This window comes from Tauraco erythrolophus, chromosome 3 (genome assembly GCF_009769465.1).
Source record: "Tauraco erythrolophus isolate bTauEry1 chromosome 3, bTauEry1.pri, whole genome shotgun sequence".
NCBI lineage: Eukaryota > Metazoa > Chordata > Aves > Musophagiformes > Musophagidae > Tauraco > Tauraco erythrolophus.
In genome coordinates this window covers 101,007,969-101,031,482 of record NC_141467.1, presented here as the reverse complement: position 1 = coordinate 101,031,482, position 23,514 = coordinate 101,007,969, and the positions used below count along the sequence as shown (strand labels likewise).

The 23,514-nt window shown below is 38.1% G+C and overlaps 1 protein-coding gene across 1 annotated transcript in view; it reads left to right on the top strand.

The window, feature by feature from the left end:
• TRAPPC9 (trafficking protein particle complex subunit 9) overlaps positions 1 to 23,514 on the top strand; it is a 535,580-nt gene that overhangs the window by 105,862 nt on the left and 406,204 nt on the right. Inside the window, exon 18 of the mRNA XM_086609585.1 lies at positions 11,769 to 11,893. Coding sequence (XP_086465711.1) covers positions 11,769 to 11,893 — 125 coding nt within the window. The remainder of the gene's footprint in view (positions 1 to 11,768; positions 11,894 to 23,514) is intronic.

The window sequence follows — 23,514 nt, the reverse complement described above, 5'->3', positions numbered from 1 at the left end:
TTAGAACTTTGGTCCTTGGGTGCTGCACACGGGGTGTACTTTGAAAGGATTGTTAGAGATGCTAAGTACATTGACATGTTTACTTGCTACTGTAATTTTTCTATATTGCTTTTAACTTTACAAATATCGTATTTTCTAAAGAGGCAGGTAGGATCCTGAAGTGAAGGACAGTAAAGAGTGAGAAAAATCAATGGCAACTATGACATGACTTTTAATCATATGGTAGCTACGGTACCTTTTTCTTTTGAAGACCAGATTTACAATGATGATCAAAATACTTCTGTCTTTTAAAAGTAATGCCCTTAGCAGGGCATCTGTTACTTTGATCTCTTTTCATTTGCTGCTGAAATTGTTTCCTTTTACGCTGTTTGTAGTAAGGACATAGTACAGAAAGGATAAATTACTGATGTTTCTGATGATACACTTATCCAATTGGAAAGTAAACTAAGTTATCGATCAAAATTGCTGATCTAATTCTTGTGTGTTGATGGTATACTATCTCGTAAGGAAAAATGTTAGATGTTCTTCTAGATTAAAGGAAGCAAAAACACACGAGTGGCTGTACAGGATCAGATCAATGACCGTCTAGTCCAATATCCTGGCTGTGATAGTGGCTAAGAGCAGATGCCTGTGGTAGGATATAGGGAGAATCATGAACGTACGTGCTGCTTTCCTTTAGGATTTTGGGCTGCAACTCTTGTTAGCTCAGGAGCTTCCGGAGCCTGATAAGGTCCCTCTGTTTGTGGGCATTGTTAGCCATCCTTAGTGAGTTTCTCATTGATAAAATTCTTCATTCTCTCAGTCAACGCTGTATGGCACACTGTGGTGAGAAGAATCATAGCTGAATTACTTCTAGCAGCTTTGCACCTGCTGATGTCCTTCTGATGTTACCTGGTTCTTGAGTAAAATCACTCATGATTTTATACATTTCTTCATGTTATTGCCACAGTGGTCTCTCTCACAGACTGAAGATTTCTAACTGGCTTAGTTGTCCCTGTTACGGAAACAGTTCCATGCATTGATCAACCTTGTTGTCCCTTTGGAACCCTTTCAGTTCTGGATGTTTGAGGTAGGCTGTAGGCACTATTTGAAAAGTGATTTATGTATTTCTGTAGTGACCAATGATGCTCTTTATTTGGTTTTCTGTTCCCTTCCTTATAATAATGCAATAATGCATCATTTGTCATTTGCTTTTTTGACTGTTGCTGAACATTGAGTTCATAGATTCAGGAATCTGTGAACCAAAGCTCCAGGATCTTGCTCCTCGGCAGTATTGTGTGCTGAGAGCCCCTTAATTCACATATAAGATTAGGGTTGTTTTATCCCATTTATTTATATTGAATTTCATTTGACGTTTTAGTGCCCAGTCATTAAGTTTTGTAAGATCTTGGCTGTGATGTCAGAAACTTGCCATTCTGTCCGTTGTATAGGCTTCCATGCTGGGAATGGGGTTTATGCACATACAGCCTAATAAGATGCCAGGCAACACTGCAGGAGATTGTGCCTCTCATTAAAGCACGTCGTTTAAGATTCTTGTCACAATCTAGTTTGCCTTGGTTTATTATCTTTGGAATTAATTACTTTGCAAACACTTTGAACAGCTGGGCAGATGTTCTAGAGACGCTTTGTTAATTAGGAATAAGATGACCACACTTAAGTCTTGAAGGCAGTTGACCGATATTCAGAGGTTTCCTGCAGGAGATCTGTTTGCTGCAAATGCTAATGAATTTTTGGATCTTGTGTCCCTCAGCTGGGTGGTTCAGGGTTCCTTCTACGTATGTTCTTGGTTCTCTGGTCAGGTGTGCTCGATTTGATTCCAAGATTGTTGCACTAGGTAGGACAGGAGCAAGCACACTATCTGCTTGGTACAGCCAGGCTTAAGGCAATTTAGCAGTAAGGTCTCCATCACCTGTTAAATCAAGGAGGTCAACAGGACGCTCACATTATAAGCATAATCAATTATCCTCCCAGTCATTCTACTTTAATTTATGAAATCCAGTATTTCCCTGACACTAAATGGGAAAAGAACAGCAACTGTGCCTTCTGGATTGAATTATAAATGGAAAATTGTCAGTGGAAAGCAGTCTTAAAAAAGCCTCTGTTACTTGGGAATAATGTTTTGCAAAGTTAATGAATTAATCTACAATGAGTACTTCATTATGTAAAATGTTAGTGTTCATTCATTCAGTGTAGGGAACCTAAAGACAGGTGTGAGAATATTTAAATTCATAAACTCATCAAAGGAACTAATTAATTACATGCTAAGAGAGAAGGAAATCTATACTTTAAGCCTCTCCTTCCCTTCTCTGGGGGAGGAAAGGTTGCAGAGAAATAATAGCATATTTCTAAAAGCAGTGCTCTTGAATATTTTTTAATATTGGTGTGCAAGGCCATTGTCTGTTTCATACTCACTTTGTTGCTTTTCTGCTTAAATGGCTATATTTTATCTCCTTAAAAACGTTCCTGCACTGAAATAGTGTATAAACAATGTATTTATTTGTTAGTAAGATACCTGGTTTTGAATTTCAACGTAGTCTTGACAGCTCTTCTGAAAAACTAAGCAGCCTAGAGGACTCTATTAGGATAATTGTATTACTGATGATGATGATGAAAGTCCTCAGAGGTATTTCAGTATGATCATTTACATGTTACTGTGCTTAGTTGCCTTTATTACATTTAATCATTCAGAATGTTTTTTCAAAGTGACTTCATTTCTAAGAAGTTTTTTGTCCCAGCAGTTTGAAGATGTCGGTTTTAATTTTTGTTCCACTGTTAATCTGAGTAAATTAGTTTTTTTTTTTTAAACTACAAATTCTTCTGTGTTCTCCATAAATTCATCACCCTGTTACTTTAAAAACATTCTTAACATTTTGAGAACTTTTCTTACAGACTTCTTGAATTCAAGCTTTAGTGCTTACAGAAGATAAGGTGCCTTTTTCTCTTCCAGCTGCCGTTTAATTCAGATAAATAATCTTGTTTTAAAATTTGACTGGTAGGGCGTTTTTTTTTTTTTAAACAGTATATAAGTGCCATAGGAATTAGCCTGTATCAGTTGTACCAGCCACTGTACAAACATGTAGTAAGACGTACTTTAGGCCCCAGATCTTTACAGTGTAAATAGGAAAGACAGTCATGAGGCAAATACCAATAAATTTATGATTAGCACATCCAGGCTACTTGACCTGCCATCCCGTTACACTATTTCCTTGCTGAGGTACTTCAATTTAGCATCTAATGTGGTGTGTGTAAATAATCTCTAGCCTTTGATTATGCATTTCTTTGCACTTAATTTGCTCCCTTGCGTTATATTCACCCTTATTCTAAATTTAACTTCCAATTCTAGTTTAGTTAGTTCACCAACCTCAGGAAGGAATCCTTAGTGATACTGCATTTGCTGTTAACTATTATTACCATCCTCTTCAGATGTAATGGAGTCTCAGAGAAGTGCTTATTCTGCTACACGTCATCTCTCCCCTGCTCCTGGGAGCCGGAGAGTTGATGCATTTGTAGTAACTTTGCCCGGAGTCGTGCTACCTGTGGTCTCTCCTGGAACGTTTTTGAGAGAGGGAAGGAACTGCATCTCAGTGCCCATCAGGAGTGTGAAGGGTGAAGTGGGCGATATTGCCTGAAACTCTGTGTTATTCCTCTCTCTGTTGCTGCAGACAGCAAGTTTCTAGAATTCTGCCTACTTTTACCAGAATACAAAATTGTTCTTTTTTTCTAAGGAAGAAAAGGTGTATTCTAGTTTGGCAAGTACTCTCTCTCCTGTCTTGATTTTTTTTTTTTTTTCTTTTTTCTGCATACTGAAAGTACTTCAAAACGGTTACTGTATTCTTAGGAGAGGTTGCCTACCAAGAGGCTTTTTGTTTTGAAATTTATATCAGGCAATGGATTGACAAAATAAACAAATGGGTTGAGGGGGCATTTAGTTTTCATATTTTATGCTCAAGTTGTGTACTTGGCAAAAACTCTTGCATATCTCTTGGGTTATTATTTCATACTGTTAAAAAACTCATGTAAGAAAAAATCTACTATGTAATATTTTTTGTGTTTTTTTAATACGCGGTGGTTAACCTTGGACTAAAGGCCAAACATGCTCCTCACTCCCACCCCCACAAGCTGCGTGTTCACTCCCCATTTCTTCTGCAGAGAAGAAGCAGTTTAACCTAAAATATTTTGCTCTTTTGCATCTCATGTGACATTGCCAGTTATCTGTAGACTGCCTTGGAATACAGACAAACTTCTGTGATGTCCTGGCTTCAGCGGTAAGGTTATTAAAGGGTTTCTGTGCCACAGAGTTTGAGAGCACCGTAGTTGTGATGCAGCTGTTGAAAAGCGTGTGTGTTTTTGTCACCTGGATCAGGCCAGTGGCTGTTGTACAACACGGCATTACGAGGGAGTTGTGTGTTAGTTGTGTATTTGATGATCCCAGGGCTGGAGCGCCTCTCCTATGAAGACAGCCTGAGAAAGTTGGGGCTGTTCAGCCTGGAGAAGAGAAGGTTCTGGGTTGATCTTATCGCAGCCTTCCAGTACTTAAAGGGGGCCTACAGGAAAACTGGAAAGGGATTTTTTACAAGGGTGTGTAGAGATAGGACAAGGGGCAATGGCTTTAAACTGAAAGAGGGGAGATTTAGATTAGATTGGCTATAAGGAAGACATTTTTTACACTGAGGGTGGTGAGGCACTGGAACAGGTTGCCAATAGAAGTTGTGGCTGCCCCATCCCTGGAAGTGTTCAAGGCCAGGTTGAATGAAGCTTTGGGCAACCTGGTGTAGTGGAGGGTTTCCCTGCCCATGGCAGGGGGTTGGAACTGGATGATCTTTGAGGTCCCTTCCAACCCAAACCATTCTATGATTCTATGATTCTATTAGAACGAGAACGAAGCTGCCCCATGGCAGCTGCTTCTTCAGTGCTTAGTCATCGGGTTGTAAATCTACCAGTTTAACTCCCTTAATAAACTTTGCCTCGTTCAAATATGAAATTGTGTGGGATTCTTCTCTACAGCATACTGTGAGAGTGGCTAATGAAGTTAAATTGACAATTTACTTAACATTTGAGGAAAGAGAGGAAATGCCGCTAAGAGATTTTGCTCTGTTGTGACAGCAGTGACTGCGAGGTTGGAAAGGCAAGCTGTGTTTTGCAGTTACCATGGAAAAAGTATTGGTCATGTGTTGTTACCATGGAAATATTCAATGTGGATTCTAGAAATTAGGAAGATTTCTGGACAGAACAGAAACACAATTGTTCGTTTTATAGTGAAAGGCTGCTCAAGCTGTTTGACAGTATGGATTGACAAAAGAAAACTCTGGAGAGTTTAGCATGTTGAAATCTCTAAACTTCGTGAGAGAAAATAAAACAGTTGAAGTCTCAAAAAATATAAATATCAAGTAATTTAAAACTTCTTGTGAACTGATTCATTGATGCTCCACATTTTTCAATTACCTGTTTTATTCTGCCATCAAGTTCTGCAGATTTCTGAGTCCTTTAACAGATCTGTGGTGACTGTTTAATGTATTACAGAGGAGCTGGACAATGTTTAATCACCTTTTCTGCCTGGTCAAAGAGCAGAAAACGCTATATAATTTTTAAAAAACAATTGCCAGCAGCAGAATGTTAATTTCTTTTTGGTACTCTGTCAGAGAAGTCCCCTTTAGTAGTGAAAGTTGTGAAGAGGTGAGTTGTTTGAAGTATAACACAGTGCCTGGCACGGGGCTCTGTGTTGTATGCCCAGTTTGAGTGCAGAATCAATCATAGAATCATAGAATGGTTAGGGCTGGAAGGGACCTTCAAAGGTCATCTAGTCCAACCCCCCTGCAAGGAACAGGGATATCTCCAACTAGATCAGGTTGCTCAGGGCCTTGTCCAACCTGGCCTTGAACGTCTCCAGGGATGGAGCATCCACCACCTCTCTGGGCAACCTGTTCCAGTGTTCTACAACTCTCATGGTAAAAAATTTTTTCCTAATATCCAAAAATGTTTGCTTTGCTATCATACTTCCTTTGGCAAGTACAACATAGAGATTTAAAAATTCCCTCTTCCCCAGAGAAAAGCTTTAAACTAGCCTTTGTCTTTGTTTTTTTGTTTTCCTAAGACAATAAAAATGGAATGGGTTGTAAAGGATAAAACAATTACAAAAGGCGTTATTCATCCATGATGTTTTTTAGGTATTATCTATTCTTTTCTCAAAGAAAATTCCTTTCTTGGGAAAATCTGACTAATGCCATACAATTTTTCATGCTTGGTTCTTTTCATGTTTTTCTTTGCAGTTTTATGCACCAATCAGTGTCAACTTTTGTTCTAAATATAGAACTGGTGAAAATCATTCATCAGTTTGAAAAGTGTATTTTTCTTCGGGTAAAACTTCTTTATTTTCATTAAAAAAGAGTGGATTTCAAAGCCTGTGATCAAATATATTCGTGGTGAGTTTTGTTGGCAAGCTGGCTTGAATATTTTATTGTATTATTGCCTCAAATCCTAGGCTGGTAAGTTTGATGGTTTGCTACCTTGTTATTTCTTGTGCAAGTTAGAAATAAAATATCTATTAGCCCATACAAAATTCTTTTGTGCTCTCATCTCCCTTCCTTTTCCTTGGTCTTCAAGGTCTAGATTACTGCATGATGGAATGCAGCTTATATTATGAGAAGAATATATTATCAGATAAAAAGGTTTTTTTTAATTTTAGTTGAATATCAATAAAATACTAAGTTTAGCTGATGTGTTTTCCAGGATAGTCATATAATAACTCATATGATTGTCTTCTCATTTGTAGCTACCCTATTCAGACTTACCTCTTCTGATTTGTTTTTATCAGTTAGATGCTGCTGATTGATGTTTCTGCAGTGGACCTGCATGGAAAACATATGATTTAATATTTAATATTAATACACAGTCTTAGTTTGCATGTTCATGGACACTAAAAGAAGTTTTCTAACAGTGAGGAAAACGAGGCTAATTCTGCATGCATTTCAAAGTAGTACAGTGTGAACATGTTCCCTTCATGCTCTGGTTGCTCTCAGGGTCTGTTTTTTGTTGTATTTGTTTGTTTGTTTGTTGTTTTTTTGTTTTTTTGTTTTTTTGGATGTTTCTGTGGGTTTTTTGGTTTTGTTTTGGTTTTGTTTGTTTGTGTTTTTTTTTAATGTAGAAGTCATTAACTAACTAACCTGGAAAAGAACAACAGTGAAGGTGAAAAAAGAAGGTGAAGTGGGGTTTGTTTGGCCTAGATGATCTTTAGATGTCCCTTCTAACTCAAGCCATTTTATGAAAATGCATAGATTAGCATACAAGCTAATAATCAAAATACAAACCTTTGGCATGTGCAACTGGAACTACTGTTGCATGAATTTGAGACATCATGTTGCCTTATCTTTGTTGTTCTTGTCTATAATGCCATCTAAAAGATGGAACAGTTCTTGCATCATGTATTTCTCTTACTTTGATAAGCCTATGCAAGTCACTTTAATGTCTGTTTCTTAACAGTAACCTATTAAAAAATTTGCTACTGTTTGCACATGGATAAATATATTTATGCACAGTAAGTTTTGACTAATTCTTAGTAAAGCTACCTTGCAGAGGCAGAGTGTTCTCACCTGCCTGTCCTCTCCCCCAGTAACTGATACAGCAGGATATTCAATGCTTTGGCAGAATACTTGAGCAAAGATACAACATTGGAAAACACATTGTTAGTCTCTCGCTTTTAAATTTTTCAGACTGTCCCTTGAGGGTTGCTTGATCTGTCCTGGCTGTCTGAAGGTGGCTGGAAACTGTAATCTGATTGACCAAGAGTAGTTCCATCGGATCACTGGCCACCTTGATTCATTTAGGTAGACTGCAAGTTGTCCGGTTCTGAAAATGCATTAGGGGCTTCGTTGTATTTGGATCTTGCATGTAAGGAAACTCTAAATGCCTGGTCTTAAATGTCTAGTATATAAAGTCTGATCACTCAAAGCTTTTTTCTGTTCTTATACTTCCTGGTGATCTCACTATAATTCCTTATTTAGAATGACTGGATTTAGTGACTAAAGGCTGTATCTACGTTACGATGATGCAGTAGGAATAGATTGGTACGTAGCAGCACTCGTGCTAAAGCTCTTATATTATGTTGTGACGTGACTCAAGTATTTTAACTGAGGCCTGACTTATTCTGGCCCTCTGGGTAAAATATCACCTTCACATTTGTGATTCAAATTTGTCTGAAGGGCTGCTTGTTGGTTCAGACTATTATGTCGCTGTTAGGGGTTGGAGTACGTTACTCTGGGATTGAAGTCGTAGAATCACAAAATAGTTTGGGTTGGAAAGGACCTCAAAGATCGTCTAGTTCCAACCCCCTGCCATGGGCAGGGACACCCTCCACTACACCAGGCTGCCCAAAGCCTCATCCAACCTGGCCTTGAACACTGCCAGGGATGGGGCATCTGCAACTTCTCTGGGCAACCTGTTCCACTGCCTCACCACTCTCACAGTGAAGAATTTCTTCCTTATATCCAATCTAAATCTTCCCTCTTTCAGTTTAAAGCCATTGCCCCTTGTCCTATCACTACACGCCCTTGTAAAAAGTCCCTCTCCAGCTTTCCCGTAGGTCCCCTTTAAGTGCTGGAAAGCTGCAATAAGATCACCCCGGAGCCTTCTCTTCTCCACGCTGAACAGCCCCAACTCTCTCAGCCTGTCTTCATAGCAGAGGTGCTCCAGCCCTCGAATCATCTTCGTGGCCCTCCTCTGGACTCGTTCCAGCAGCTCCATGTCCGTCTTGTGTTGGGGACTCAGAGCTGAACACAGTATTTTAGGTGGGGTCTCACAAGAACAGAGTAGAGGGGCAGAATCTGCTCCCTTGACCTGCTGTCCACGCTTCTTTGGATGCAGCCCAGGACACGGTTGGCTTTCTGGGCTGCCAGCGCACGTTGCCGGCTCATGTTGAGCTTCTCATCCACCAGCACTCCCAAGTCCATCTCCTCAGGGCTGCTCTCAATCCATTCTCCGCCCAGCCTGTACTTGTGCTTGGGATTGCCCCGACCCACGTGCAGGACCTTGCACTTGGCCTTGTTGAACTTCATGAGGTTCTCAAAGGCCCACCTCTCCAGCCTGTCGAGGTCCCTCTGGATGGCATCCCTTCCCTCCAGCGTGTCCACAACACCACACAGCTTGGTGTCATCTGCAAACTTGCTGAGGGTGCACTTGCTCCCACTGTACATGTTACCAATAAAGAAGTTAAATAGCACTGACAAAATCAAGTCTTTGATTTTGTTTTGTTTACCCCAAAAAGAATCTAGTTTGTGTGCACTGAAATTGCTCTTCAAACCCAAGTAAGTGAGGATTGTGATGAGATTTGCTTCAGAACCATGCACCAAAACTGGAGGTGTGGAAGAATCCATCCTAACTGTTGCACAAAGACTTACATCTAATGAGTGATCATAAATGTGACAACTTGTGCTGTGGGTTGAGGGAGAAGAAGACAATTTTTTGTGCGCCCTACACAAAAATTGATACATATTTTATTTAGCTGCTAGTTCTTTTGCTTCTATGTGTGGGTCACCGGAACCATCAAAATAATTTCCTGTTCCTTGAAATGAATTTCACTTCCTTAAAATTCCCTTCCTTTAAAGCTCTGAGAATTGTTTTTGTGAGTTGAATCATTCCTTCCACTACGTCAGCGGTAGCTTCTCATACCATCTTCCGAAGAGTAGTGCTTTGGCCCTTGGGGAGCCAGTAGTACACCGTGGCAACTGAAAGAATGGCATTTTGGCCATCTTCACTCAGCTTCCAGTAATCCTCTGCAGAAGTCAGTGACAGCCTTGAGAATGTCGTGGTTTTACCCTGACCGGCAGCTAGGCACCGCAAAGCCGCTCGCTCACCCCCCTCCTCTGGTGGTGGGGGAAGAATTGGAAGGGTAAAAGTGAGAAGCAGCTTGTGGCTTGAGATGAAAGAAGTTTAATAATTAACAAAAGAAATAATAATATTTTTTAAAAAAAGTAAGGATACAAAAAAAGAAAGAAAACCCAAGAAATTAAGTTATGCAAATAAAAACAATTGATCACCGCCAACTGACCAATGCCCAGTCCCTGAACAGCGGCCCCCCCACCAGCCTCCCCGTCCCAGTTTTATTGGTGAGCATGATGTTATATGGCATACAATATCCCTTTGGTCCATTGGGGTCAGCTGTCCCAGCTGTGTCCTCTCCCAACTTCTTGTGCACCCCCAGCCTACTCACTGGTGGGGTGAGAAGCAGAAAAAGCCTCGATGCTGTGTAAGCTCCACTCAGCGATAACAAAAACATCCCTGTGTTATCAACACTGTTTTCAGCACAAATCCAAGACACAGCCCCATACTAGCTGCTAGGAAGAAATTTAACTTTATTCCAGCCAAAACCAGTACAGATACACAACGTCAAGTCAGGCTTTGCCCACGTGAGTTACATCAGTGGATGTGAATACATCTTTTCCATAATCTGTAAAGGTTTATTGGCCTTTTAGTACGTCTTGAATGCTCTAGTTTGATTGAGTGGATGATGTTGATATGGCTGGTGGTAGAAATATTCATTTCCTGAGAAATAAGAATCTTTTTTGTAATTCTTTTTTTTTTTTTCCATATGAGATAAGTTAGTTGTAAATTAAAAACTTGTTAATTGTGTTTTTTTACTAGTAAGGCTTCTGAATCAGTATCTTCAGTTCTGATGTGTATCATAGTGTTGTAGCTTTAAGGCTGAACTAAAGTTCATTATTAAACTAGTTAGTGAAGGAAATTGGAAGTAAAGGAATACGGGAAATGCACTTTGCTTTCTCATTTGGTACCTGTGAAGTTGGTTTTTAATGAAGCAGAACCATTACATGGTCCATCTTGTTCTTCTGGTTTCTTATTTTGAGGAATTTATCCTCAACATGTCCAGATTTGAAGTCATCCATGGAACCGGATTGTGATATTAGCAAACATGATTTGATAGGAGCCATTTCTGTAGGGGAAATGTGTTTGGATTTTGTGTAATAATTTGGTGTTTCCCATATGTTCAGATATATGTGTCTGCTGCAATATATTGGTTATATTTAATTAGTGTTTATGGTTTGCAGTTTCTCTGCAAAAGGAGCAAAATGCTACCCTTCTTTAGATGTAAATGTAAATAATAATAAATTGTTAATAATAAGTTTTAACTCTAGGTTTAATGTATGCTAAAACTTCCTTATTTTAATTTTCTTGTTCCTCTTACTTTTTTTGATTCAACAGTAATTTTCACACATTTTAGTGGGTTGTGCTTAGAATGTAGGTTTGTTAGGTTTGAGAAACCCAAATATGCTGCAGTATATTTATTTACCTTCGAGCTACACAACCTTGTCAGCAACAAAAAACACTGCTAATTTGTCATATCGTTTTTTATTGCTGTTCTATATGCCAGCACACAGGCTGCTAGTAAATACCAACCTGAGGATGTTCCTCTAAGGATATCCATTTCTGCTCAGCCTTTTGTTGACTATTACAATGTAGACCTTAGTTTCCAATCTCTCTTTGTTATACATGACAAATATTTTATATATTTATGCATCAGTACATGGCACAAAACATGACTTCTCTATTTTGTGTTCTTTTTCACAATATATACTTGAAAAGGAATCCTCAGCCTCATATTGGAAGTTAGTGTAAAGATATTAAGCAGTTGGTAGGGTCACTATGATGGAAAAGCACTAACTTTAATCTTTGTTCTTTTTTGATCTTGTAAATGTTAGAACTAATTTTATGTTATTAACTCTGACATCTCTGTTGTGATTTTTCGTTTATTCTGTTTCTAGATGGGATCAGTGTTAGTGGACTTCCTCTCTCCAGTCCTTTTCGGCAGGTTGTCAAACCGAGAGTAGAGACTAAACCTGTTAATCCCCAAGAAAGCAGCAAAGTTGGTGACTTCAGTCATGTGAAGGTAAGTAAATGACATCAAAATAAGTAAAAGATGTGTTTTTCATTGCACTGTGTGTGTTAAGTGATTAAAAAATAAATATTTCTTTGTCTCATAAATATTTCCCTTTTATTTTTTTAGAACAGCTTGATGTTCTGTGTTTGTATCGTTATGTTAGAACACAAACAAAAAAGTGAAACAAGATCTGGCTAACAGCAGAAGTTGTAAAGAGTTGGTTATCAGCACAGTATGTTCAAGAACTGTCAGTTCTTCCCCTCGTGTTGCTTGCTTTCGCTACAGACCCTGTAGGAAGGTGCTTCTGTATGAATTCTTGGTTTTCTTATATTAAAATGTATTGAAGGATTCTTACCTTCTAAACATTTTAGGATCAAAGTCTTATCTTCACACTTCAAGTAGTAAGGCTGTTAGAGGTGTTCATATAAACAATAAAACAGAATAGTTGAGAGAGCCAAAAGAAAAGTAAATAAAAAGAACAGGATGAAAGAAATGTGTCGGTAGGAGCTGTGCTGTGCTTTCTGATAGAGAGCCTTTCCTGGAGGAAGCTAATATTTGGTTTTTCCGTTGAAGATCTTACTTGTTGAAGATTTAAACTTACTATTTTTGAGCACTGAAATAAGAACAGCTTCATACTGGCCAGAGTTGCAGAAGATATAATTTAAGAGTAAAATAACAAATCTTGTAAAAGACATACTGTAGCAATTCATTGGTCTCTTCCATAGCTTTGGTGAGAATTTTGCATGCCTTGTAGTATCTGATATGTTTCCTACATGGATCTGTGTTCCACGTTCATTCATTCATTCAGAATTTAGATCGAGCGCTGTACACTACGATGTTTGGCTCAGAATGTCTTTGGCCAAGAAGCAAACACATGCTTTGCTTTTCTCAGTAACTTGCTTTGCATGTGGATTTGCTTTCTTCCCAGTGAGGTTATTTACAGTTCTGTTTGATGAATAAACCAGGTGAAGCTGTTAATTTTTAAATATGTTTCTTTTGGACCATTAGTACTGCTAATTCATCATCATTTGATTCTGCAGTACAAAAAAAGATGATGACAGCATATGAAAGATGATAAAAAATTAGTAAATACTTTCTTTGTACTTTGACATAGCAAGATATCTCCCAATTGCTCATAAATATAAATCATCATGATTGAGGAATCAATTTGATATTTAAGTGGTTAAAATGCCCAGCATTATTTTTTAAGTTTAAACTTTGTGTAGAATGTCTGACCTATAGACACTTCTGGCTTAAGGAAGGAAGGGGAACGTTATTTCAAAATTGGACTAAAAATCCAGAAATGCAGAATTTCTTTGCACCAAATACAGGAAAAAAACCTTTTAGGGCACTTTTTCCTTGTCATCCAATTGTTCTGGCAACCAAGAAGTTGCAGGTTCACAATGACTTATGTGATAGTATTATAAGGATGTTGGAGAGCTGTAAAGCAAGAACTTGCTTTTTAACAACATATGGTGAAACTGTGGTGAGAATGCACGTGCTTGATTCTGTTGTGAAGTTTATGCGATGAATTTTGATTTTATTAATTGGTGTTTTGTGATGGAAAGACATTGCAGGGGATCAAAACCATGTTCGATAGAGCATACACATTCCAGTACCATCAAGGGGTTCCTTGCTTATTAAATTTGTCTGTGTGTTGAGCTTGATTTGTATGACTGCTGTACAGCTCCCACAGCATGCCCCAAATGAACAATTTACTGCGCAACATCTATTCTAAAACATGTTTAATCACTAACCTTGCACTTTTTGTAATGTTTAGAAGAGGTGATTTATAGAGGGGGTAAAATAAAAATCAGGGTGTTAAAGTAGCCAACAGGATAAAGCTCTGGAGGAAGTCTACAAAATTATGCTTCTAATTACTTAATTTTTTATCATTTTGGTCATATATTTGCAGCAGACATCCATGACAGGAAAAACATATCTTATATTTTTCCTGTGTTTATAAAATTGGTCTATTGTAGATGAGGAGAGAGAAAACCACAGTAAGGTATCACCATCTGTAGGGTGATTTGCTGTCATGGCTCATTCCATTTAAATAAATACCCATTTCTGTAACTTCCATTTCCATTTACCGCATTAATGTACTCAAAAATAATGATCTTATCCCCGTTTTTCCCAGTTAAACTACTATAAACCAATAATTTGATCTACCTTGGTAAAAAATGCTTTTGAAGTTCAAAACCATTTAGAAGATCTTAGAAGTATTTTTTGATTCATTGGACTATCCACATAATTAAATCTCCATGTATATGGACATACGTAATTGGTACTGGGCAAATGACCAGAAGAAATCACCTGTCATAAATGAAGAGACTGCATTTGGCTGTTTAGGTGGCTACCTTACATCTGACTGGTAGTCATTCTGGGCCAAGGTGTTATATCCAGCTTTTTCGCTTGTTGTCCACTACTTCTATTTATTACCAGCCGCGTATTTCTGTTTGTGACTTCTCTCTGCTTTGACGGTGCTCTTTACTAGGAAGAAACGTAAGAAGCACCAGAAGCTTAAAATAAAAGCTAGATAAATTCCAAATAAAATATCAGGCAGTTATTGTAGACAACTGAGTCAATTAAGCATTTAAAGCTATAATTGGAATGTGTTCTGGTCCAGTTTTCTTGGGTTCTGAGGAATTTTCTGTATTTTAGTTTTGACTTGCTTGGTTTTAGACTGGGTATCTTTCAGAGTACGTGAATACATATGTTTGTTGTCAAATGCAAAAGCTTTTGCTCACTGAGAACATTGTCCAAAATGCAGCAAGATGGGATATATACAAGAAGGATGATCCAAGTTCCCTTTGAACCTGAGTCTCAAAATATTTGATACTTATATTTTTGATATTTGATAGATATTTGGTATTTTTTTGAGTGCTCTAGAACCTCCTTAAAAGATACTTCAGTGTCTCTCTCTTGCTGGAGAACAGTTCAGCACATGTGGGCTATTGCCTGTGTCCTGCACAGTGCCAGGTAGGATGATGGCTGGATTATGGTTTAAGGTTTATCTTGTAATAATCAAGCCAATTAAAATGGTTTGACAAGACCTAATGTAAAAACCAAGTGGGGGTTTTTAAGTTAAGGAACAGGATTGATCTTAAACAATTTGTATGTGTGGTGAAAATGCTCTGCTGTCATTTATTCATGATTTAGCAATAGGTGTCTGTTATGAATATTCAGAAATAGTAGTTAATTTTCAGTCCTATATGCTGCACATAATCCAGTCTTCAAATAAAGGTGAATTTTTTGCAAATGAAAATTAATGCTTCTCTTGTCGCTGATTCTGAAATGTCCTTCTTCAGATATTTGTAAGTCTTAATGCTTAAAACCTTCCCTCCTCACTTGTTTACCTTACAATTTTTGTGCTTCAGTCTTGGATATTGCCAATATTGCAGTTGAACTTCTCTGCAATCTACATTTTCAATTTTACTACAGGCTGTCTTCTAATAAACCAGTCACTGGCTTCTGGAAATGACTGTTATAATGATCTCATAAATTCAGTATAAAAATTGCTTTATGACCTCATCATAAAACTTGCTTATACCCTCAAGCTGAATAGAACATCACGGTGTAATGTTATGTTCAGGTGTACTCTTTTCCTACTGTTCACTACGGAGTAGTTGTGGTGAGCATTGTCTAAACCCCTTGGTCATTCTAGAGCACACCTGCACGGCAGAGTGAGTTAGCTCTGCATTGCAGTGGTTAGTCTGGTACGTAAATTAGTCCTTTTTAAGGCAGAATCTGTATTTTTTTCGTAACACTGCAGTGTGTTTAGATATTCAGCTGTTCTATTTCTTAATGCAAAAGCTGCAGAGAGAAGTTTAAACAAATATCGTAATCTCTCAGTAACAATGTGTTATTTTTAACCTAGGGAATTCTGTACTGGTTTTCATGCTTGGAAAAAGTTTATTTGGCTTCGTCTAGTTCTTCCCAGAAGTGAAAGAAACACGCTTTTACTCTATGCTGCATACTATGGACTTGAGGCTTTGAGATCAGTTTGATCCGTCAAAATTTGGTCCTGAAAATCACAGTAATTACCATCACATCATGGTAATTCATTGGTAGTTCCTTTTTGTCACAAGGTGAAAAAGGAGAATTATTCATCAAGATATCCTGGTTCAATATGATGTCCATGGTTTCTTTCAAATAAATCTTCTGGGATTAGGAAATGTTACATGACCCTAACTGAACAAAAGACCAAATCAAGTATTGAAATGGAGAAGTCTTTTAGTTGGGTGAAGAAAACTTTGAAAGCATGTTGTGGGTTTTTTAACATCTTGGTTTGAGCTGTTAAACATAGACATTGATTACTGGCCAGTTGTATGGCAGACTGAGGGCTGGTTTATAATTTATAAGGGCCTCGGCTGACTTACTTATTTGCTTTGAAACTTGTATGTTCAGGAGAATTTGCCTCTGTGTACTGAATGTGAACTGTGATTCCAGAGATTCATCTGCAGAAACTGGAGAGGTTTAAGTAATTTCATTGAACTACTCTGTTCCTGCACGATGAGTAAATGGTAGGAAGTATTAAAATACGGTACGTAGAGCTAATCTAATTTAATACACTGTCTTTAGTGTATCTTTTCTGATTTAGTCAGCAGTGTATCAAAACGAGATACAGGCCTTAGCTGTTTCTTTTTCGATGCAGTTCTCAGCATCTGCTCTTGCAGTATGAAATGTGTTGTTAATTGAGATAAACTTTATAGTGTTGATACTTTAAGTTCAAACTCCTTTTATCCATAAGCATTAAATCTCTTCTAAATTTAAGCCCTTACACAGAAGTTGCATTTTTTTATTTTCTCGAACCTTTAAATAATTCTAGACTTTGCTGAAGTTAGTCGAGATGTTGAATCTCCAAGTATAATCCAAGTTAGATGTTCTACTTCCACACTTTGCTATTTTGGAAATCAATGCTATGTTTGTTAAATCTGTGGCTGAGTTCTCCATCACTATTAAACATACGAAATCGTATGACAGAAAAAGGAAGGCACAAGTCTCTGTCTCTGTTTCCCTGATAACTTTCAAGCCTGTAAAAGAATAAAAATCACAAAAAGACCTCTTTCTCTTCCAAGTTAATTTTGGTCAAAATTATATATATATTTTTTTAATATCATTAGTTGATAGTTGTGAGGTAAGTACCAGAAAGCCAGTCACATTTCTTGAAGTCTGCTCAGATTGAAGCCATGAACCAATTTAACATTTGCCAGGTCAGCAAGGTGGGTTTTGTTGCCCTTCTGGCCAAGAATTACGATTTTGTAGAATCATTAAATGGTTTGTATTGGAAGAGACTTCAAAGATCATCTAGTTCCAACGCCTCTGCCATGGGCAGGGACAACTTCCACTAGATCACATTGCTCAAAGCTTCATCCAGCGTGGCCTTGAACCACCTCTACGGATGGGGTATCCACAACTTCTCTGGTCAACCTGTTTCAGCATTACACCACCCTCAGAATGAAGAATTTCTTCCTTATATCCAGTCTAAATCTCCCCTCTTTCAGTTTAAATCCATTACCTCTTGTCCTATCACTACATGCCTTTGTAAAAAGTCCCTTTCCAGCTTTCCTGTAGACACTCTTTAGGTACTGGAAGGCTGCTAGAAGGTCTCCCCAGAACCTTCTCTTCTCCAGGCTGAACAGCCCCAACTCTCTCAGCCTGTCTTCATAGCAGAGGTGCTCCAGCCCTCGGATGATCTTTGTGGCCCTCCTCTGGACCTCCTCTAACAGGTTCATGTCCTTCTTGTGTTGGGGACCCAGAGCTGAAAGCAGTATTGCAGGTGGGGTCTCACGAGAGCAGAGTAGAGGGGCAGAATGACCTCCCTCGACCTGCTGGCCACGCTTCTTTGGATGCAGCCCAGGACACGGTTGGCTTTCTGGGCTGCCAGCGCACATTGCCGGCTCATGTTGAGTTTCTCATCCACCAGCACTCCCAAGTCCTTTTCCTCAGGGCTGCTCTCAATCCATTCTCCACTCGGCCTGTACTTGTGCTTGAGATTGACCTGACTCCTGTGCAGGAACTTTCCCTTGACCTTGTTGAACTTCATGAGGTTTGCACAGGCCCACTTCTCAAGATAAGGAGGATAATAGCAGTAGAGTTGTTCTGCAAAAATGAGAGAGGGCTGAATTCTTGGCCATTGGTACATGCCTGGCAAAATTGGTTATGATCTGAATTTGGACGAAAGCCTGCCATTTTGAGTAGTCTGCATCTAAACCCTCTTAACTTTCCTTCCCTGCTCAGTTTGGCTCCGTTTACATTCCTTTGAGTGGTTTTGGATTCTATAAATAGTTAGTTGAGTATTCACCAGCCCTCTTCCTCTTCTGTGAATTGTTCATCAAGAAATGAACACTCTGTTGTGCCTTAAAGAGGATTGTACTTCAGAACACGAAGGAAATATTTTACTAAATCTATTCTCTAGAGCCATGGGAAAAATAAATTTGCTTCTCCCCCCTGGATTTGAATAAATTCAATTCATTCATCTCATCTGGTATTTTATATTCAGTATTATCACTGTAGTAGCTGCAATTTCAATTCAATGTGTTTTACAACTTCAAGTACTTCCTATTTTTGCCATTTTATTTGATGTGAAAGAAGCATTTAAAGTTTTGTATTGTATTGATAGAAAAAATTTTGAATAGTTTCACTATCTGCCTGTCAAAAGCACTGTTTTCTCCAAACTTTTTTCATTGCCACTCAGTAGACACGAGATGATTGTCTACTTATACCCAAACAAATGTCTCATCAAGGACAGTTGCAGCAGGTACAATCTACTATATAAACCACACTTCATCTTTCTTGTCTAAAGATGCACAAAGAAGAATTAAAGTTGACATCGACACAATAAACAGAGCTTATATGAACAGTAAGAGACTCTGCAGTCATGAGAGCTTCTTTCCCTGAGGAGTCATCCATGGCCTTATTACTCAACTACAGTAAAATCCTGTTGCTAGAGATAGGACGTTTCAGTAACTCAAGATGAGCAATTTCTGGTAGTTTTTCATCAGCTTGCCAGACTACATTTGAATCATTAATATAGTCAGTGAGCATCAATATTAGACCATTTGTATATATCTGTTATCTGTGTTAAGAGTGTTCCAGTGCTGTCACACTGGAAATATTTCAGACAAAAGGAATTTCCTCTGAGCAGCTGTTGTAACTCAGAAAGTTGATGATAGATGAACCCATTTGAGGATGGGGATACCCTGAGATCACTCTAAAGTCCAAAAATTACTTTGGCTTGTTTATCATGGTTATGCGTAAGAAGCGCTCTCTATAAATAGAGCTGCAGTAGGTGGTCACTTCCGTAATGACATTGTGATAAGGAAGCAGAAAATCTTGATACTGAAGTGGGCTTATGTAGGAGGACATTGGCTGTAGAGAAAGCGAAGGAAAAAGTGGAGGTGAAGGTGACTGGGTTAAAGTAATGGAGAAAAATAAAAAATGGGCTCATGTGAAGACTTGCTGAGGTGGAAACTCAAAGGGGGAGAGGACTGGTTAGAGTAGGGCAGTGAAAGTCCAGTCAACTGTGTAAGAAATTTTAAGAATGGTTGGAAAGTCAGATGTTTGTTTCAACGCTCTCCTTGCATTGGATGATACATTTCTCACAACAGCTCTTCCAGAGGACGGAGATCACGTGTAGCCTAGAGCTCTCCAAATGTAAACTGCTGTGTGCCACATCATCAAGTGTCACAACTTCAGGATACCTGTGGGTATATATACTTCAGGTTTGCTCTAAAAGTTCTTGCGTGTTTCATTTTTCTCTCTTAATGAGAACAGAGGAGGTAGGCCAGACACAGGGTTTAGACCAAAACCTACTCTTTATTTCAGGTGCCTTATTTAGAATGTTTCTCAATCTCTACATTTTTACCACTCTTAATATTGATCCTCTGGCAATCAAGAGATGCTGGAGTAGTCCTCGTGGTTGCTTCTGTGAAAGGGGGAATGTTTCAGCCCCAAGTTAAGAATGTGGTTGATCAGGCTTCTGAAGACTCGTTCTACTTATTAGACTTGGTTCACAGCAATGAACTGCCTTTTGTCGGTACGCAGCTTCCCTGCTCGCGCTTCGGATTTGGTCTGAATGTCTAATTTAAGAAGTTTTTTCATCTCCTCTGCAGGTGGATTTTAATTCATTGTACGTGCTCCTAAAATGAGAGTATATCCTCCAGGTCTGAATCAGAAGCCTGGTAGCACATTTGGTATCAAGCTGTGCTTCAGCTCATAAACCCTTTCTTTAAACAGTGCTTATTTTATTCATAGTGCTGTACTTTGACTACACGTCTTCCAGTTCTTAACTGACTCATGGTCAGTCATATCGGGTTCTGGACAGAGTCAGCTCAAGTGTCTTTCTGAAAAAAGCTGTAGGTGAGATTTAAATGATATTTTTTGCCCCTAGAGGCAGAAAAATTTTAATTGCAACACAAGAATTCTTCCAGAATGACTTACCTGGAAGTGTGAAGGAGACTTGCATTCTAAGTAGAGACTCCTTCAAGCATTTGATATTTAGATTTGAGTTAAAATAGAAATTCTGAGTATTATATTAACTTTATGGCCAAATACATTTCCACACTTCATCCTTACAAAAATTTGTGCAATATTTTAATCCATTTAATTTATGGGTATTGATAAACAGAATTTTTCCATGCTCATTTTTACCAGACTCATGATAATTTCTAGTATTTTAACTTAACCAGAAGTGTGGAATTGGCTGGGAGGAAGACAGCTGCTCTGGTGGAGCTGTGTGGTGGTGGAAGCTGAAATGCACCAGAAAATAGAACTGGGGAGACCAAGTGAGAGGGCAGGCTCTGATCACCTGGGAGGTTCTCCAGTGTCTACTTAAATTGATCCATTGAAGTTGTTCATGTGCTTTTGAAAGCATAATCGAGTTTTCTTTTGAATGTGAGTGTGAAATGAAATGCAGGGAGTGTCATGCAGGTGCTGTCTTCCTGCAGTTAACTGTAACTTACCTGAAGGACGTTGTTGTTCCTGGCACTTACGACAAGGTAGTGCCATTTAATGAACAGTATCAGAGATAACTTTGTTCAAATCCCTAGATCTATGCCTAGAAGAAAATGTTACGCCATATAAGATTAGTATTTCAATGTTATGTGTATCTTGCATCAAACAGTTGGAGAAAAGCTGAAGTGTATTTAAAGTAATTTTGTGGATTTGAGTTGTTCTTTTCTGTAAAGAATACAAGGAATAGATGGAATCATGTTTTTATTTAATTTTGAAACTACTGCTATTTCATCTGTTTCAAAATCTTGTGGGTACAAAGTTGTCCTGAATTGAGTATCTGTACATTCTGTTTAGTAGCTTTGAGTTTGTGAGTTGTTCCATGTAAGTTCAGTAAAATTCATGGCTGCATTTTCATTTTTAGCTAGATAATAAAATCTTAATAATTTTAAACGTGTTGTGATACAACCAATATTCTGAGAACTTGCTTGAACAATTTTTGTTTTACCGTAATTGAACTTGTGCAGTTTCGTAGGTGCCTTCGCAACACTAAGGGCATTCCATCTGCCATTCTTTCACCTACAGCTTAATTCACATTTTTCTTCCTCCATTTCTTCTTTTTCATCTTGTAGGTTTTAATTTATAACTCCATACTAAGGTGTTTTCACCCTTATCCTCATAGCTTAGTTTATAACCGTAGAGCCCAGTAGATAACATAGTGGGTAAATCACATACCAAATAAATACAACTCATGTCTTGTTTACTTTTTTTGTCTCTCTTTGCTTCTTGTTTTGCCCTGAAAATAAGGAGGACTACTTTGTAATAGCTCTGGAAAACTGCTACCTGAAGGACTTAATTTTTCCAACTTCTGAGTGATTTAGTGAGAAATGTAAGTTTAAATGCAGCATTGTAAACATACATTGTATTTCATATGACTTAGATCCTAATAATGATATTACTGTTATAAATATTCCCCTGAAACAGTAACAAATGTCCTACGTCAAGAAATCATTCTGATGTGATAGACTGAACCAAATGAGCTTGTAAACAGTCTTTTCCAACCTAGAAATCTATGAAATTTAGAGTAAAAATGCTATGTTCTTCAGAAGAGTAGTTTGTGAGAGAGAAGGCACGCTCTCCAAATTATGGTAACTGGAACTGTTACTCCATAAATGTAAATGCCACTTTTGATGCTGTGCAGGAATTGCATCCTGATCATCTTCACATCCTAAACTGCCTGTTCAGGCTTTCACTTCATTAATAGCTTGTGGTAGCAAATAATGTCTCTGTCCTAGTTGTATTAATTTATGTGGCACTATTTTTTAGCACTTTTTAGTTACACTTCTTGTGTAGAGCCAAACACCAATAGCCTCTTTGAATACGTGGAAGAAGACATGGATGAGAAAGAGTAATTTAGGTTCTTTTTCCTCTCTTTGGAACATGTTGTTCTGATCACTGCAGTTTGGTTCATACGTTGTGAAATGGTCAAGTTTCAGATGTAATGATCTAGAAGTTTACTGCTGAAGTTGGTTTTAAACTTATGTTACATTTTTGCTTACATATTGCTCATCCTACATAAAATAATCTCTTCTGGCCAAATGTTTGATGGAACTGTTTTGATATTCCATAAATTTCATCAATTGAATCCTTTTCTGTGGTCTTTTAACCACAGGGACCCAGTGCATTGACAAATAATAAAGAATAGCTTTTCTGAAGGCTGAGATAAACACCATGTACCATCTGCAGGACTTTCTTAGCAGAACATCCTTGATTAGTTTGGAATTGCTCAGTTGTTATTCTGTTCTTTTAAAAATACATAGATCAGTTCTTTTTCTCTCAATTTGAGAATAAATAAATCTGCAAACAAGTTCAGTTTCTTAAGTTTTCAAATAACTTTCTTCTGGAAACATTCCTGATTTCTCCATCACAGGCAGAGATCATAGTTATGCATGGAGGTTTGTTCTGCTTTTTGGGCAACTAGCCAAAGGAGTTAAAGAGCATCTTAATAAAAAAGAAGAATCTTTAGACTGAAGATCTTCTGTTTTGCTGAAAGTGGCATTCTTAATAGCTGCCTTACCCAGGAGTATGAGAAAGAGAATGAAGTTTAGTAATTTATCACTGTGGGGACTTGAGAAGAGTAGGTCAAGTGTGGTAGTTTTCCGTGGAAGAAATTGGAAACACAGGATGTGATAGCTGTAATTGATGCCAAGCCATTTTTGAAAGGGCACATCAGAATCTACTTTACCAACTTCGTTTCACCTAGGGAAACAACTGGATAATCATCACAGCAAGCTCCACATTTACTGTTTATTGGGTAAAACAGATTTTAAATGTCATAGTTTGCAATTTTTTAGTAAGATGACTTGGACATACTCTCATTAAGGGATTGCTTAATTTACTTATTTGTTTAAAGCTTTCTACTGCTATCAGTGAATCCAGGCATGAAATCCCAAGTTTTAATGCAGGTTTGTATCTCAGTACAGTACTAAAAATGGCGTTGTGCTAACTTTAACATTGATCAGTGTCAAAGGCTGACTCTTTGTTAGGGTGGGTAGGAGAAGTTTGACTTGAAAAGCCTTAAATTTCCAGGAAATGAAAATTATCTAAAATTGTCAAAAGTAGAAGAGAGGAAAATCCTAGTACAAGAGGAAAAAAAGTGAGACTTAAAATGAATA